We start from the raw sequence: 14,199 nt of genomic DNA, 5'->3' as shown, positions 1-14,199 counted from the left end.
CTTAGACTAATGCGATGCACAGAGATACTTGTCGTGCAATTATAATTAGCATCAGCGATCGGCATATTCGTCCTCGTCCTACTTTTGTTGGACATTCGGACCAGACCGCTTAGCCACCGCCACCAGCCGGTCGCCACGCACGGCAACCGGTGGCGCCGGTACACCTCCCCTTCCTCTAACACTGCAAGCTCCTTCCCCCTTTCTTTCTTTCTTTGTCAGAGTGTTCGTGGCTATGGAGCCGGCGGGCTGGCTCTTGGTGGGATTTTAGGGTTTGAGCGAGGCGCGAGCGTTGGCGCCAAGCGGAGCTCCCCGCGACCAAGGCGGCAGCTGCATTACCGGTAAAGGGGATTCTCCTTCTTGTTCTTGCGCGCTTCTTTCCAGCGGCATTGGAATCGCGAGATTTCACTGAGGAATTTCCGGCGTGCAGGCTGCGATCGAGGGGAATTTGGCGATTGTGGCGATCTCCGGCAATATTTGGAGCCCTACCGCAGCATTCCGGTCTCCCGGCGGTAGAATGCCGGGACAGAGCCCGGGGCCGATGAGCAGCCGGGATGCCAGCGATCTGGGGAAAGGTCGAGGAACACGAGATCGTGAAGAAATCCGAGAAGGTGGAGAGGAGAAGCATCTGGATCAGCAGCTATGGCAGGCGTGCGCCGGAAGCATGGTCCAGCTCCCGACCGTCGGCTCCAAGATCATCTATTTTCCGCAAGGCCACGCCGAGCAAGCGGCGTCGTCGCCAGATTTTCCTCGCGCGCTCGGCCCCGCCGGCACGGTTCCATGCCGGGTTCTCTCGGTCAAGTTCTTGGCGGACAAGGAGACGGACGAGGTGTTCGCGAGCTTGAGACTACATCCCGAGAGCGGCAGCGACGAGGACAACGATCGAGCAGCAGCGCCATCGCCATCGCCAGAGAAGCCGGCTTCTTTCGCCAAGACTCTCACCCAGAGCGATGCCAACAACGGCGGCGGCTTCTCGGTCCCCCGCTACTGTGCCGAGACGATCTTTCCCCGACTAGACTACTCGGTGGATCCCCCTGTCCAGACCGTGCTCGCCAAGGACGTCCATGGCGAGGTGTGGAAGTTCCGGCACATTTACAGGGGTACTCCTCGACGCCATCTCCTCACCACTGGGTGGAGTACTTTCGTCAACCACAAGAAGCTTGTTGCCGGGGACGCGATTGTCTTTCTACGATCCAATTCCGGGGAGCTCTGCGTGGGTGTTCGTCGCTCGATGAGGGGTGGCGGCAGCGGAAATGCGGATGCTTTGCTGTGGCACTCGGCCAGCAGCCGCTCGAGTTCTCGCTGGGAATTGCGGCCACCGATGGACACTGGTCTCTCGGACGGGACTCTGATGAGAGAGAATGGATCCTCGAGATCTGCTGGCGGTGGTGCTGGTAATGGTGGTGGAAGTTTTACTCGGAACCGGGCCAAAGTCACAGCTAAGTCGGTCCTGGACGCGGCCACGCTTGCGGCATCCGGCAAGGCGTTCGAGGTTGTCTACTATCCGAGAGCTAGCACGGCGGAGTTTTGTGTCCGGGCTCAAACTGTGAGGGCGGCTCTGAGTCACGGATGGTACGCTGGAATGAGGTTCAAGATGGCGTTTGAGACCGAAGACTCTTCACGAATCAGCTGGTTCATGGGGACTATATCTGCTGTTCAAGCCGCGGATCCAATACTCTGGCCGAGCTCGCCGTGGCGTGTACTTCAGGTACTGTTCAGTCTTTTTTTGTTTTTGTTTCGTTATCGATTTTAACTTCATCCGGATGATACAGGTGGCTTGGGACGAGCCTGATCTTCTGCAAGGCGTGAGTCGTGTAAGCCCGTGGCAAGTGGAGCTGGTGTCAACTCTGCCCATGCAGCTTCCACCGTTTTCACTGCCGCGGAAGAGGTTTCGGCAGACCCCCGCACCCGAGGGTCAAAGCTTTTCGGGATTGCCGACGACAACATTTGCCAACGGTGTCTTGGGGCAGGCAAATCCTTGGCATGGTCTTTCAGATGATGTTCCTGCAGGCATGCAGGGAGCCAGGCATGAGAGGCTTTACGGGCTCACATTCTCGGAGTGTCAGCCGAATCGAATTCACTCTGGCTTGTTGGAGAACAGGTACCAAGCCCAGGACATCCCTGTTGCAGCCACGCTGGGTTATGGTGCTACAGATCTTAGACTAGGCAACGTGTTTCCGCAAGGAGGTAGCGGTGGTGGAGAGCAGCGGACTCTTGTAACAACGGTGCTATGCAACGGCTCTCAGAACGATTCGGGTGTCAGCTGCACAGAGAGCTCCTGCAACAAGCAGGGGACATTTTTGCTATTTGGGAAGAAGATCGAGACGGCGAGAGTGCAAGAGCAGCAAAACTCGGCTGGGAGCTCCTCCGAGGCAACGTCTAGGCACAACGTGCCTTCTCAGCAGCCCAGCGCGAGCTCGTCGGGGGATAGCCATAACGACGCTGTCCAGCAAAACGTTCTTCTGCACGAGAACGGGGACTCTGGGCACGGGGGTGACGTTGGCGGCTCGAAGTGGTTAAAGAAGCAAGCCAGCGTTTTATCGTCGGAGAAGAAGGACAGGCTCGAAGGCAGCAGCAGCGACGAGGAATCATCGCAGTGCAGGGTGTTTATGGAGAGCGGGGACGTTAAGCGGACGCTCGACTTGTCGTCGTTTGGCTCCTACGACGAGCTCTACAAGCAGCTGGCCGCGGTGTTTTGCGTCGACGTGGCGAAGATCTCCGGCCGTGTTGTCTACAAGGACTCGGAGGGATCCACGATTCACACTGGCGGCGAGCCTTACGCGTAAGCTTTGGATGCTTTCCATTTTTCATAGCTTGTGCTCATCTGTGCCTCGTGGCTTTTGGTCCGACGCAGGAATTTTGTGAAGTCGGTGAGGAGGCTGACGATCCTGGCCGACACGCAGGATTCGTAGCTTCCGGTATGAGTATACTCTGGGAGCTGTGTACGTGTTTTTAACAGGATGAGAGGCGGCAAAAGCGGCCATCGTTTATATTCTCTCCACCGCGAGAGTGTAAATGTAGAGGGCGGCGATGACTTGTTTTGTGGTGGTAAGAGCTTTGTCGAGCCTTTTCCCGGTTTTGGTGATTAATCGTGTGTTTGGATTGGGTTTTCTAAAGGTGGCAAGTGGATGAAGAAGGGGACTGGCAAGCGGCAAAAGCAGTGGCGCCTCAAAACGAAAGAGGAGGTGGGTCAACTTTTAGAGACTTAATGCGCGTAGCGATTCCCGGCATTTAGTAGCAGGCCAGAGGGAGACAGGGAGAGTGATGGTTTTGGATCTTGGGAGGAAAGAAAGAGGAGGCGTGATTGTTTGGATTTGGGGAAGAGAGAGGAGGAATGAGAGGAGAGAATTGACAAAGAGTGAGATGGTTTTTAGATCCCTCGAGGGAAAGAAAGATGGAGGAATTGAGAGGAAAGTGGGGATGGCTCGGCGGTACTAGTCTTGTCGTTTGGTATGGAGGAAGGAGAGAGACTGGGAAATCACTTGGCAGCTCCAGCGAGAACGAGATGAGACAAGACAACCATTCCGAGTTAATCGATCGATGGAAGAACAGAGATTGCCGGTTTTCTTTTCCATCTTGAAGGATCTACCGACGATCATCGCTCTATCTATCTCTAGCTGCTGACGGAAGAACAAAACAAGGAGGAAAACTCCAAAGAGAGGAGATGTGTGTGTCCCTGTGTTCTCTCTCCAGCTGGTGGAAGATTATAGAGAGAATCAAAGCGTTTTTGTAAAAGAAGATAGCTAGCTTCTCCAGCTGGTGGAAGAACAGAGATTTCTAAGATTTTTCTTTTATATACACTGACTGGAAGATGACTGGAAGAACAAAACAAAACAAAAGACAAAAAAAGAGAAGAAAAGCAAAACCTTGGTGGCGGTCTCCGCTTATTACGCGATAGTACAAAAGAATGTGAGAGAGAAAGAGACACGGTACCTCGTTTTTTATTACTTTATGAAAGTTTCTGATGACCGCCGCCACCACTGCCGCCACCGCCACCACCACCACCATCACCATCGACTCCTACTTTGGAGTCTCTTTGTCTCTTGGCTCGACGCGCAGCCTTGGATCGAGCACGCTTCTCTGACGGATCCATCTTCCGGCTCGCCGATCCCGCGCCTCCTGTGGATTCAGTCTCCACAAACTCGGGCCATGGCGTGCGCTGTGCCGGGACAGTGATCTCCAGTGGCGAAGTTAAAGACCACCTGTGTGGTAAACGCGTTAGCTGGTATATATGGTATCCCCGAGTCGGGCATAGAGCAACTTGCCTGGGAGGATATCGGCTATCGGCTCGGGCTTCCACCCGGATCCACCACAGCATCACCTCTCGCCCGCAGTTGCCGAGAGCCTCGATGAATCCCTGGTCCTTCGCTAGCCTCAGCGGGCTTCCACTGTCCTCGCTTATCCATTCCTTCCACTCGTTGATCCACTCGGGCTTCCTCCTTGTTGCGTCTTCTTCTTGTTGCTCGTCTTCCATCGTTGATGATGATGCTTCTTCCTCCTCGTTCTCGCTCTCAGCCTCGTCCCACACTGCTCTCGAGTTGATGACAAAGCCCGACCACTCGAGGTGCGTTGCCACGTCCGTCAGGCCCCCGGCAACGTCCGTGAACGAGGACGAGGAGGAGTCGTCCTCTCCATCGACTGGAGACGGCCGGAGTACGTGCCAGCCAACTACGTGACATGTTTCGTTGCAAGCCGGGCCTTGGACTGGCAATCTCGGTTTTGCGGATGATGCTGCTGCTACCATCGAGCTCGCCGTCTCCGTTGCTCCTGACCCGGTTTCTAAAAGTCCAACTGACAAAGCTCCGATCCATTTCACCTTTTGGATTTCGTCAAAGAGCTGGAGGCTGTGCACGTTACTGTCGTCGGCGAACAGGATCAGGCCGTCGAGCTTCTCGCGTCTCACGTGACTGCGGGAAAGGAAACAAAAAGCAAGCCGAGTGAAAAGAGTGTTAGGATCTGTTTAGTCAGCAGTGCTTAAGAATGATCGGATGGATGTTCGGGGAAAATGACACACAAACTCACGTGGAAAAGCACTCCAGTGCACCAAATAATCGTTCTGTGTCGATCAATCAATGACCTACGACCTTGAAGCAACAGCAACGACTCACGGCTGCATTATACCCACTCGGGCTCACTGTTGCTTGTCACTTACGCCAAGCAGGAAGCATTTCATTCTCAGCAGTTGTGGGACAAGACAATAAAAATAAAAACTTAATGCACATGGAAGAACTCTCGAGAAATTCAAGCACGAACACGAACGACTTACTCAAAGATCAATGCACATGAAGAAGGAATTTGTCTCGAGCAGAGCAAGAACAACAAAAATTGTCACGTAAACCTCAGCACAAAGACGAATAATGCACATGAAGAAGAAGAAGATGAAAATGAGGCAAAGAAAAAAATGCTTACGAAAGAAAAAAAAAGGTGGAGAGAAAAAGTACCTCAATCCTTCGATCCGGAGCCTCGTCTCCATTCTCCGCCGCTGCTCCCAAGCCACAGGCATCGCGTCCTTCACCCCCAGGTGCACAAACTCCAGCCTCGAGGAAGCGAGAATAGAAGCCGTCTCGTTCGATCGCCCGCCAGCCTCGACAACAATCCAGATCACCGGCCCAGGAGCCGCTCGCAGCGTGTGCATGACACCCAAGAGATGGATCGCCTGGAAAGTCCTGGCGAAAGTTGGTGTGATCGCTATCACCGTCTTCCTCTCCTTGGGCCCATACAAGCTCTGCTGCTCCACCTGGACCCTCTCCAGCAGCGCGTGGGCTCGGTAAATCTCCGCGGAGTCGGGGTGTGGCCATGGCCGGATGAGAATCTCGTGGCGACCAACGTGAACGCGGCCGCTCTTGGTCCTCACCTCGGGTAGCCGACCTCCGCCATCTTGGACTCCATCTCGGACTCCAAGGCCGGGCTCCACATATGGGAATTTAATCCCCACGTCGATGAGCTCGCGGGGCTGCTGCTGGAGATGCTGCTGTGGCGCCTTGAGAATCGCGAGCCCGGGCTGCTTGATGACGAGCACCAGCAGCGTCTCGCGCGAGAATCGAAAGCCGATGACGAGGCTGGCAATGCAGGCCACGGCGTGGAGGCAGAGGCGGATGAGCGGCCCCGGGCCGATGAGAACGCCGCCGCCGCCGCCGCGCTCCGGGCTGCTGCTGCCGCTGCTCTTGCGCGGAGTGGAGGCGGCGTTGGTGAGGGATCTCCGCAGGACTGGATGGAGGACACCACCGGCGGCGGCGCTGCCGGATTTCATGATCTTCTTCCTCGTGTGCTGCTGAGATCGCCGCGTGCGCACATGATTTACCAGCTCCTCCTGCATTCCATCCTTGGTCCTCCTCGCGGATTCAAGAACCCTAAATATCGCGAGGTAGCCACTGTGCTCGACGACCACTGGATTCTTGCGGATTCTGTGCTCTTACCCGATATTTCGCGATCGATCTCGGCGCTCGCAGATGCCTGGCGCACAATGGCGGCATCAATCGATCAGCCGCGGAGAATTGGGAGGAGTAGGAGGAGAGCGCGCTCGCCAGAGGAAAGGGATGTGTGGATTGCTGCGCGGATCAATCGATCGGTGGCGCCTAGGACCGGGAAGGCCGCGATCAATGCCAGGCATTCTCTCTTTTCTCTCCTTGGCCGCGTTCACCAGAGAGAGGGTGCCCGGGGCCACCGGTCACCACGGCGGGGCAACGTGGAGGTACTGGCACCTGGCGGTTTCCGCCACGATGTGGCCGGTGGGTAGAACTTTCTGTGCGGTAAGGTGTCGGCGTTTAAATTACAAATCCCGCTAATCGCAGCCGTCCGTTTGGGACATCTCAACCGTGTTGGGTCCCGCCAGATTTGTGCCGACTAACAACTAGGGTTTAGGGTTTTAGGGCTCTTCCATTTCCTTCCATGGCGGGCGATGGGCGCCAGTGGCAGCGCCTTCCAATCTCTTCGTCGGGCGAGTGTGTCGATCCGAGGCAAGCTCTAGATTTTGTTCGTAGGCTGCGGCATTCCAGTCTTGGGGGTGGGGATCGTCAAGCAGTGATGGCCGTGATGGAAATTCTAGTCCGGCGGTGCGTGTACCCGCATTTGAGTCCCGGCGTTGGGATTCCTCTCCGGAAGAGGTTTAGAAATCCTTCCGCGATCGCTGGCGCCGCGGCAGCAGCGTCCGAGATCGATCCGCACAGGGAAGACGAGATCAAAGAACTTGAAGAAGGTTTCGATGCATTGGACAAATCCGTGGAGCTTCTTTGGGAGCTTGTGGTGGATTCAGAGGGCGGTGAGCTGCGAGAGATCGTTCTCTCGCACCATCTTCCAGATTTGTGGGCAGGGATTTTCCAGTTAAGTCACAACAGTGACGACGAAGCTGCGACGTCTGGAAAGATCCATACTCTCGTCGAGGCTTTACCAGTGGCTCATGCAGTCGAGGCTCTGATGATCTTGCTGGCCAAAGAGAACTCTCCACCGCCATGGCTGGAGGCTCACGCAGGAAAAATTCTTTCCAGGCTTGTTATGCGTCAAGGTGGCGTAGCGGCGGTGCTGGAAAGGCTGGTCGGCAATGCAGCACAGGTATTACTACTTCTCAAGTCCCGATCGATGCAAAGCCTTGATCAAAAGCTTCCAGGGTGACGTCTCCGTCCAGAAGAGAGTAGCCACTCACCTTGCAAAGTGTCCAAAGTTCGTCGGCGATCCCGACAAGTACTACAGCAGCGTTTGCTCGCAAGTTCTCGAGATCATCTCCCTGCCAACGACGAGTTCCAGTGATGCTGGCGAGTCGGCCGCTCGAGCAGTCAGCAACATGTATCACACGTCCATTGCAATGGTGTGTGCCATTGCTCGACGCAAGCCGGGGGCCGTGGAGGACTTCGTGGTGGATCCTTTGGTCGAACCATTGCTTCAGCTGGACTCTAAGCTGGAAGGGCAGGCAGTCCAGAGTTTGTTCAAGGTAAGCGCCATCGCCACGGCAGGAGACAGGGGTATTCGCGAGATGATCGTTCGCAAAACCAAAGCGGTCACTCCTCGCCTGCTGTTGCTCCATCGGTTGGTGCTGGGTGATGGCAAACCGAATCCTTCCGCGGCTTTAAGCGATCGGGACCGGCTGAGAGCCGCGGTTGGAGACTTGGTTCTGGTACACTTGACGCAACCTCCCGGCCACTGTTTGGCCGTTTGCTGGAGCTACATCGTGGAGTTTTCGGTGAGGAGTTGCTGCTGGCAGTGGCCTGATGCGGGCATTGATCTCTCGACCAGCGTTTCGAAGAGCCCCGGGCGGTGAGTAACTTGTCGGCTTTCTTCGCACGGACTGATTTGGTTTGTAGCGGTTCCAGGCATCTGTTGGAGCTGGTGATGGAAGCTGAAAATCCGGCGCTGGCCGATGGTCTCGTGGAGCGGGCATCGAGTAAAATCGCCGAGTTGGAAGGCGATTTGGAGCACGAAGACAACCAGATGCTGGTGGAAGTTTGCAGAGATGTGGTCCAATGTTTCAAGCTTTGTTCCTAGCGTGGTATGGATTTTTTATATCTTACACACAAGTTCTTATGCTAGTTTTTTTAATCCAAATGGACCAGCAGAAAGCTCTTCCATTAAATACAAGGATCATTTCAACTCTAAATGCTGGTGGTCCAATGTTTCAAGCTTTGTTCCTAGCCTGGTATGATTTTTGTTTTCTTATACTAGTTGTCCAAATGTAAGAGAGACCATCAAAGATGTGTATTGGATGATCCAGCATTGACAAAAACAAATAGGTGATGAAAGTGCCTTTTAAATACAAGGATCATTTTCAAAACTGCAGCTTTCTCCTCTCTTTCACAAGCTGTTCTCTTCGATCATAGCTCTCCTGAACAGGATGAGAAAAGGCTGGCCTGGAACCGAGTAGACAAAGCACAGCTGAGCTCCATTCAAGAAACCAACGCCCTGCTGCAAGAACGACATGAAACATGATTTACTTGCAACAGCTCTGCTTGCTTTACCTTTCCATCCAAGAGTAGCAACTCGCCATCGATCCAATGCGGGTTCTTGAAGCCTGGCTCGGCCACTTTCCCCCGGCCTTTGAATCTGGCCACCTGAGTAGCAGTAGCGGGTCTTAGAAACATCGATGAGATTGGAACTACGCAAAACTGACCACTCCAAGCTCGTCGGGGTACACGCCACGATGTGGAAGCCGAGAACCTCTACCAGTCTTAGCTCGGAAGATCACCTACACGATTTTGAAGTGATTAAAGTTAAGAAAAAGGAGATGAAGAAAACAACGTACCTGTCCGGCTGGAACGTGAAGATCTCCCACCAGTTTCACCGCCTCCACGTACTCGGTGAACTCGAATTTGTCGCTGTCGATGTTGCTCTTGTCATCCTCTTGCCAATTCCCGTATTTCTGTCTGAGTTGAATCACCTGGGAGCTGTAAGGTGCCAAAGTGCCGACATACAACGCGTTGAAAGGGTCGGCAGTAGACTTTGCTAGGCGGATGCGCTGGAAAGCTGTGGTTTTAGCTAGACCACGCCGGCGTTGTGCGTAATTGACAGCAAGCCGGATAATGTCTGCCACTTCCTTAGACACCTAGAGAGCAAAAAACCTGCGTTAGGATGCTGGAAGCTGTTAGAAAACGAGAGCAAAGTCACCTTCACTGGCAAGGCTTGAGACAACACCTTGCTGGCATGCTCGGATGTCAACTCGGACGGCTGCGCTGTTACGGCAAGTCTCCAAGACGACATCGCGTCAGTCGTAGAGATCTTCTCTTCCAAAAGGTCTTCGATGTGAAAGACGAAACTGTCTCTCTCCTTGTTCACGATCTTCGCGGGTATCCTCACTGGAAGAACCGGTACTTTGTCTTCTGGAACATTTTGCATGAGCCGCCCGATGAGCAATCTGACGCTCATCTCAACAAGCTCTTCTGCGGTCACTGCATTCTTGCCTTGCTTCTCCTGTAGCTGGTTTTCCAAAGGGGCTTTCCCATCGTCTGAAGATCCCAGTTCCTCTTCTTTTTTGTTGTCCTCTGACGATTTGAGCTGATCGCCAATCTTGGGCAAGTCTTTCTCTACTTTATCCGGCTCCGTGGCTTGAAAGACTCGAAGCTTCACATCCGGCATTCTTCCTTTCAGAAAAGCAAGAATCCTGTTCAGGCCCTCGTCGAGAGAGTCTTTTTCATCTGACTTGAGATCGTCTGACACCTTGTCATCCCCTTCGCCATCTTCATTCTTCTCACCGCTGTTTTCAGATCCAGTTGCTGTCGTGTCGGCCCCAGTCCTTTCTCGTTGCAGATATACAGCCTGGGATAAAACGATGCGTCAGCGAAGTTGAGATAAACGCTACAAAAGTAGTACCTGGCTTTGGTAACCATTGTCATCATCCTTCTTGAAGAACACTTCAAAGAGAGGCACGCCCGGCGCTGCTGTCACAAGCTGCCTGAACTACAAATGAGTCTAGTAAAGTGAGCATGAGTCTTTACCTAGCACTGTAACCCCTAGCAACAAGCCTCCCTTGCGAAGAAGTGATATTGATAATGCGGCCAAATGGATCGTTACCCTCTTCTGCCGCTCCAGCCCACCATCCCACCTACAAGCATTTCCTCATTTGTAACACAAGAAAAACAAAAAACAAAAGAGGGAAACTACAAACCAGTCCAGCATCAGTTTCATCCCGAATTCTAGCCGCATCCTCGTAGCGTTCTTCTTCCAACGCAGTCTGGATCGTAAAAACCCCGTTTAAGTAAATTGAAGAAACGAAACGGCTTCTACCTTCAAATCACCCATGAGTTGGCCAAGAGTGTCCCTCCGTCTAATATCTAGCATTTCGTTTCTTATCCTAGTAGCTTCACTGTAATCTTCCTCTTCGACTGCTTCCTCCAAATCAAACTGCATGAACGACAATTGTTACGATAAGAAACAAGAAAAAAAAGGAAAAGAACAAAACGAACAAAACGTACCTTTAGTACAGACAAAAGATTTTCCTGCTCCTCAACCTCGTGGAAGAACGACTGCCAACGATCCCATTCGGTCTCCTCCTTGACAAGTTGGACGTCTTCCACAACCTCCAAAGCTGTGAGGCTTCGCGGCTTCAATAAATACTGCTGGAACTTCTTCCCAGCGATGCTAAGCATGCTCAGCAGCGGGGCTCTGATCCCCGCTAGAGCAGACTCAATCCTCCTGTCCCATGCATCGGCATTTGCCGCCTCGCCATCCCCAGTAGAAGAAGGCTGCTGTTCATCGAAATCCTCGCTCTTGCAGCGGCAATTCACCCCATCGCCCAGAAATCTCCCACTCCGAGGCCATACCCTAGCATGCTGCCGCGGCGACTCGCACAAGGGCGACAAATGCCCCTTGTGGGAGCAAACCAGACCCGTGCTGCTGCTACCTTTGGGAGCGCCGGCTGCCGACGACGATCGCTGGAAATGCTGTGCGCCGATGCCAAATCCCGCCGTGCTCCCGACGCCGATGCCCCTGCTGGAGCTGGAGGGAGCCTGCGCCACGGCCGCCATGCGCCAAAGCGCTGCGCTCCTGGAGCCCTAAGGCCGCGGAAGGAATCCTCAAATCCCAGTCGATTTGGAGAAACCCTAGAATCCACACTCATACGTTCGCCATACACACGCACGTACTCACACACAGCCTATGATGTCTTAGGCGATTTCCCGATAAGATATTACAAAGAATATACCATCGAGATATAAATTGGCTGAGACAGGTTTCGATCCCACGACCTTAAGTTTCACATTTCTTATAATATATTTTTGTTTTATAATTTAGAATTATATATATAATTTAAAATAAAAAAGTTACATTTTTATTACCAAATTTTTACAATATATTATTTATAAAAATTTATTGCAGGTTATGATTAAGATTGAACTAAAATTTAAATGAAATAAGTTCTGAAAATAAAACATTTAATTTTAAAATAAATGTTAAATTAGAATATACCATATTAGATCAACTTTACATAGATGGCCAACAAAAAGACTCTGGCTAAACCTAAATAATATTTAAAATTATATTGAAAAAATTATATAAAAATATAGTATTTAATAGTAACTATATTATTTATAATGTTTAAAATTTAGAAAGATTTGAAATATAAAAATTTAAAACTTGATGATGCAAAACAAAATATAGATATATAAGTGTATAGAATATGGAAAAGGAATATAAAAATATGAGTATCAATTAGCCAAAAAATCCTAATTTATATATAGGAGCAAATCTAAATTAAAACTAATCTGACAGCTATTAAAATCTCACTATGCTAATATTAGTATATAGCATTATAATTGTATATTTAGACTTTGCATCATCCCCTCCTCTCGAAAGGATGGAAGACAATTAAAGTCCTTTAATGGATATACTGGGATTTGAAAAAACATCAAAAAGAAGCATTAATGGATTTGTAGATGGTGTTAATTATTCATGATTTTGAGACACAAATCCCTAAACCCCAAAGTGGAGTAGAAAGGGTGCCACATAATAGTGGTCAAAGTAAAAGTCTAACAAGTACAATATATTTGGATCTAAGGCTTTGAATTGGAAAATCAAGAGTGGGAGTAGAAGTCAAAATGAAGTGCTCGAGGGATGAACATGAAGCAGTTGGTGAATGAGTCTTTATAAAAGGGCACAAGGACTGACACATGGCAAATGTCATGACATATAAAAGTGTTAAAAACAAGTTTGAGAAGGAGTTTGAGATGGAGTTAAAGATGGAGTCCGATATAGACTCAAGATGGAATCCAAGATGGAGTCCAATACAGACTCAAGATGGAGTTCGAGATAGAGTCAAATATGAACCTGAGATGGAGTTTGAAATGGAGTCTGATATAGATCCAAGATGGAGTTTGAGATGGAACCAAGATGGACCTAAAATGGACTCGAGATGGAGTTCAAAGTCGAGTCTGAGATGGACCTAAAATGGAGTCTAAGCTTGAGTCCGAGATGGACCAAAAATAGAGTTCAAGGTCGAGGCCAAGACTGAGATCGAGACTAAGACTAAAACTGAGACCGAGACCAAGACCGAGACCAAGACCAAAACTAAAACCAAAGCTAAGATCGAGAACAAGACTGAGACCGAGACCAAGACCAAGTCTGAGTCCGAGGGTAAAAGCCCAAAGCATTCATCTCTCAAACCCTCTGGGGTTTGGTGAACTCTAAAGGGGGTGTCAGTTTGGCCAAGAAAGGCTAGTGTGATTAATAAAGGCTATATTTACGTGTTAGGTGATGATATAACTGTAAGCGACTAAATTTTCCATTCTACTTTAGTCATTTAACCACATCTCCGACCATTTGGATGAGTCTCACTTACAACCTCCATAAGTCCTATTTTGGAATTAGGGACTTGCTAACCCCAAAAATAGCATCCATGCCACTCAACTTTTGCACTTGGTCCAAGTGCTTCACATGTCCAATCCCATGATCGACACCCCAAGGTACCATCAACATATCAGCCCGTTACAATAAGCTATGCCCATTCACCTTGGTCACATCAATGGTCCAACACCACTTGCATTGCAATCCCATCTCTCAAAGACTAGGCCATTCATTCATGAGTGGTCATCCCCGATTCACTCCTTAGCATCCTTAGGATGCCCGCAGACGTGGGGAATAGCCTTCCTTAATATCTCCTTTCTGGTCCTCACCAAGTCCCTTTCTGCCCATGGTCGTGTTCGCCAACACTGCCATTGGATCGAGGCCCATAGGCCTGACCACTAAGTCCCATGGTCCTCTAAAACTTCCTCACCACACGACTGTATCTTTGGTCACTACACCAAAGGACTACTCCTCTTCCCTTCCACAGTCTGGGCTTTTAGGACAACATTTCGGAACACCGTGGCTATATGTGAGCCTCATGGGTACTCTCAATGCCTTCCACCTTTGGGTGCTTTAGCCATGGGCTTAGAGCGAGGTTCCGTTGCACCACACTAGGTATCCAAGTAGGTAGTGCCACCCACACTTGGATTGGGAGCATCGACTATTCGATCTCCCGGAGGAACTAGAGCCGGCTCTTGAACACTTCACCAAACTACCCCACTTGTCGATCCGTATTCACTCTAGTCTTGGATTTCCCAGTGGTCAGCTCATCACCCAACACTAAATATGGCCTTTCTGGGCCAAACTAACCTTTCCTGGCCAAATTGGCTCTATTAGGTTTCAACCCCCACACTCTCCCTACTATACTTTTGGAACCCCTTGCAGCCCCCCTTGGGGGACGATTGCTTTGGGCTTTCACCCAACAGCCTGTATTAGTATTCG

At 51.0% G+C, this 14,199-nt stretch overlaps 4 protein-coding genes across 9 annotated transcripts; 2 read left to right on the top strand and 2 right to left on the bottom strand.

Annotated features, from left to right (window-relative positions):
* The first annotated feature begins 235 nt into the window (after window positions 1-235).
* Window positions 236-3,791, top strand: LOC9648219 (auxin response factor 10). Its single transcript, XM_024685624.1, has 5 exons — window positions 236-338; window positions 428-1,705; window positions 1,770-2,779; window positions 2,852-3,045; window positions 3,115-3,791. The coding sequence occupies exons 2-4, from the start codon at window positions 515-517 to the stop codon at window positions 2,907-2,909; spliced, it is 2,259 nt and encodes a 752-aa protein (XP_024541392.1). The 5' UTR covers window positions 236-338; window positions 428-514; the 3' UTR covers window positions 2,910-3,045; window positions 3,115-3,791.
* On the bottom strand, window positions 3,671-6,615 carry LOC9656284 (probable beta-1,4-xylosyltransferase IRX14). 2 transcript variants are annotated; one of them, XM_024685627.1, is made up of 3 exons: window positions 5,439-6,613; window positions 4,263-4,904; window positions 3,671-4,199 (listed from the first exon to the last, which is right to left on the bottom strand). In XM_024685627.1, the coding sequence occupies exons 1-3, from the start codon at window positions 6,311-6,313 to the stop codon at window positions 3,947-3,949; spliced, it is 1,770 nt and encodes a 589-aa protein (XP_024541395.1). In that variant the 5' UTR covers window positions 6,314-6,613; the 3' UTR covers window positions 3,671-3,946. The 2 variants fall into 2 exon arrangements, with proteins under 2 accessions (XP_024541395.1, XP_024541394.1); XM_024685626.1 differs by having other exon boundaries at window positions 3,671-4,904; window positions 5,439-6,615.
* Window positions 6,616-6,882: 267 nt separating this feature from the next.
* On the top strand, window positions 6,883-8,758 carry LOC9648218 (transport and Golgi organization protein 6 homolog). Of its 4 annotated transcripts, none has more exons than XM_024685629.1 (4): window positions 6,883-7,545; window positions 7,601-8,244; window positions 8,292-8,476; window positions 8,544-8,758. In XM_024685629.1, the coding sequence occupies exons 1-3, from the start codon at window positions 6,886-6,888 to the stop codon at window positions 8,470-8,472; spliced, it is 1,485 nt and encodes a 494-aa protein (XP_024541397.1). In that variant the 5' UTR covers window positions 6,883-6,885; the 3' UTR covers window positions 8,473-8,476; window positions 8,544-8,758. The 4 variants fall into 4 exon arrangements, with proteins under 4 accessions (XP_024541397.1, XP_024541398.1, XP_002980663.1 ...); XM_024685630.1 differs by having other exon boundaries at window positions 8,541-8,758; XM_002980617.2 differs by having other exon boundaries at window positions 8,301-8,584.
* Window positions 8,661-11,574, bottom strand: LOC9656283 (protein EXECUTER 2, chloroplastic). 2 transcript variants are annotated; one of them, XM_002980473.2, is made up of 10 exons: window positions 10,893-11,574; window positions 10,705-10,821; window positions 10,586-10,651; window positions 10,416-10,522; window positions 10,291-10,372; window positions 9,589-10,236; window positions 9,227-9,526; window positions 9,095-9,169; window positions 8,943-9,035; window positions 8,661-8,889 (listed from the first exon to the last, which is right to left on the bottom strand). In XM_002980473.2, exons 1-10 carry the CDS (start codon window positions 11,442-11,444, stop codon window positions 8,779-8,781), a joined length of 2,151 nt encoding a protein of 716 aa, XP_002980519.2. In that variant the 5' UTR covers window positions 11,445-11,574; the 3' UTR covers window positions 8,661-8,778. The 2 variants fall into 2 exon arrangements, with proteins under 2 accessions (XP_002980519.2, XP_024541393.1); XM_024685625.1 differs by having other exon boundaries at window positions 8,663-8,886.
* Between the last annotated feature and the right edge of the window lie 2,625 nt (window positions 11,575-14,199).

The sequence above is a fragment of the Selaginella moellendorffii genome, unplaced genomic scaffold (genome assembly GCF_000143415.4).
Source record: "Selaginella moellendorffii unplaced genomic scaffold, v1.0 SELMOscaffold_45, whole genome shotgun sequence".
Lineage (NCBI taxonomy): Eukaryota > Viridiplantae > Streptophyta > Lycopodiopsida > Selaginellales > Selaginellaceae > Selaginella > Selaginella moellendorffii.
The sequence above is the reverse complement of the archived record's forward strand: the minus strand, read 5'-3'. Positions and strand labels throughout refer to the sequence as shown.

What these genes read in the sequence shown, in the direction of transcription:
- LOC9648219 (XM_024685624.1), top strand. Translation starts at nt 515, where the DNA reads ATGCCGGGACAGAGCCCGGGGCCGATGAGCAGCCGGGATGCCAGCGAT. An exon ending in CGCCGTGGCGTGTACTTCAG is followed by an intron (nt 1,706 to 1,769) that starts GTACTGTTCAGT and finishes CGGATGATACAG; the next exon opens with GTGGCTTGGGACGAGCCTGA. An exon ending in ACTGGCGGCGAGCCTTACGC is followed by an intron (nt 2,780 to 2,851) that starts GTAAGCTTTGGA and finishes GGTCCGACGCAG; the next exon opens with GAATTTTGTGAAGTCGGTGA.
- LOC9656284 (XM_024685626.1), bottom strand. Translation starts at nt 6,313, where the DNA reads ATGCAGGAGGAGCTGGTAAATCATGTGCGCACGCGGCGATCTCAGCAG. An exon ending in CTCCGGATCGAAGGATTGAG is followed by an intron (nt 4,905 to 5,438) that starts GTACTTTTTCTC and finishes CCTTTCCCGCAG; the next exon opens with TCACGTGAGACGCGAGAAGC.
- LOC9648218 (XM_024685629.1), top strand. Translation starts at nt 6,886, where the DNA reads ATGGCGGGCGATGGGCGCCAGTGGCAGCGCCTTCCAATCTCTTCGTCG. An exon ending in TGGTCGGCAATGCAGCACAG is followed by an intron (nt 7,546 to 7,600) that starts GTATTACTACTT and finishes AAAAGCTTCCAG; the next exon opens with GGTGACGTCTCCGTCCAGAA. An exon ending in GTTTCGAAGAGCCCCGGGCG is followed by an intron (nt 8,245 to 8,291) that starts GTGAGTAACTTG and finishes TTTGGTTTGTAG; the next exon opens with CGGTTCCAGGCATCTGTTGG.
- LOC9656283 (XM_002980473.2), bottom strand. Translation starts at nt 11,444, where the DNA reads ATGGCGGCCGTGGCGCAGGCTCCCTCCAGCTCCAGCAGGGGCATCGGC. An exon ending in ATGAAACTGATGCTGGACTG is followed by an intron (nt 10,523 to 10,585) that starts GTTTGTAGTTTC and finishes AAATGCTTGTAG; the next exon opens with GTGGGATGGTGGGCTGGAGC. An exon ending in TGCTACTCTTGGATGGAAAG is followed by an intron (nt 8,890 to 8,942) that starts GTAAAGCAAGCA and finishes TCGTTCTTGCAG; the next exon opens with CAGGGCGTTGGTTTCTTGAA.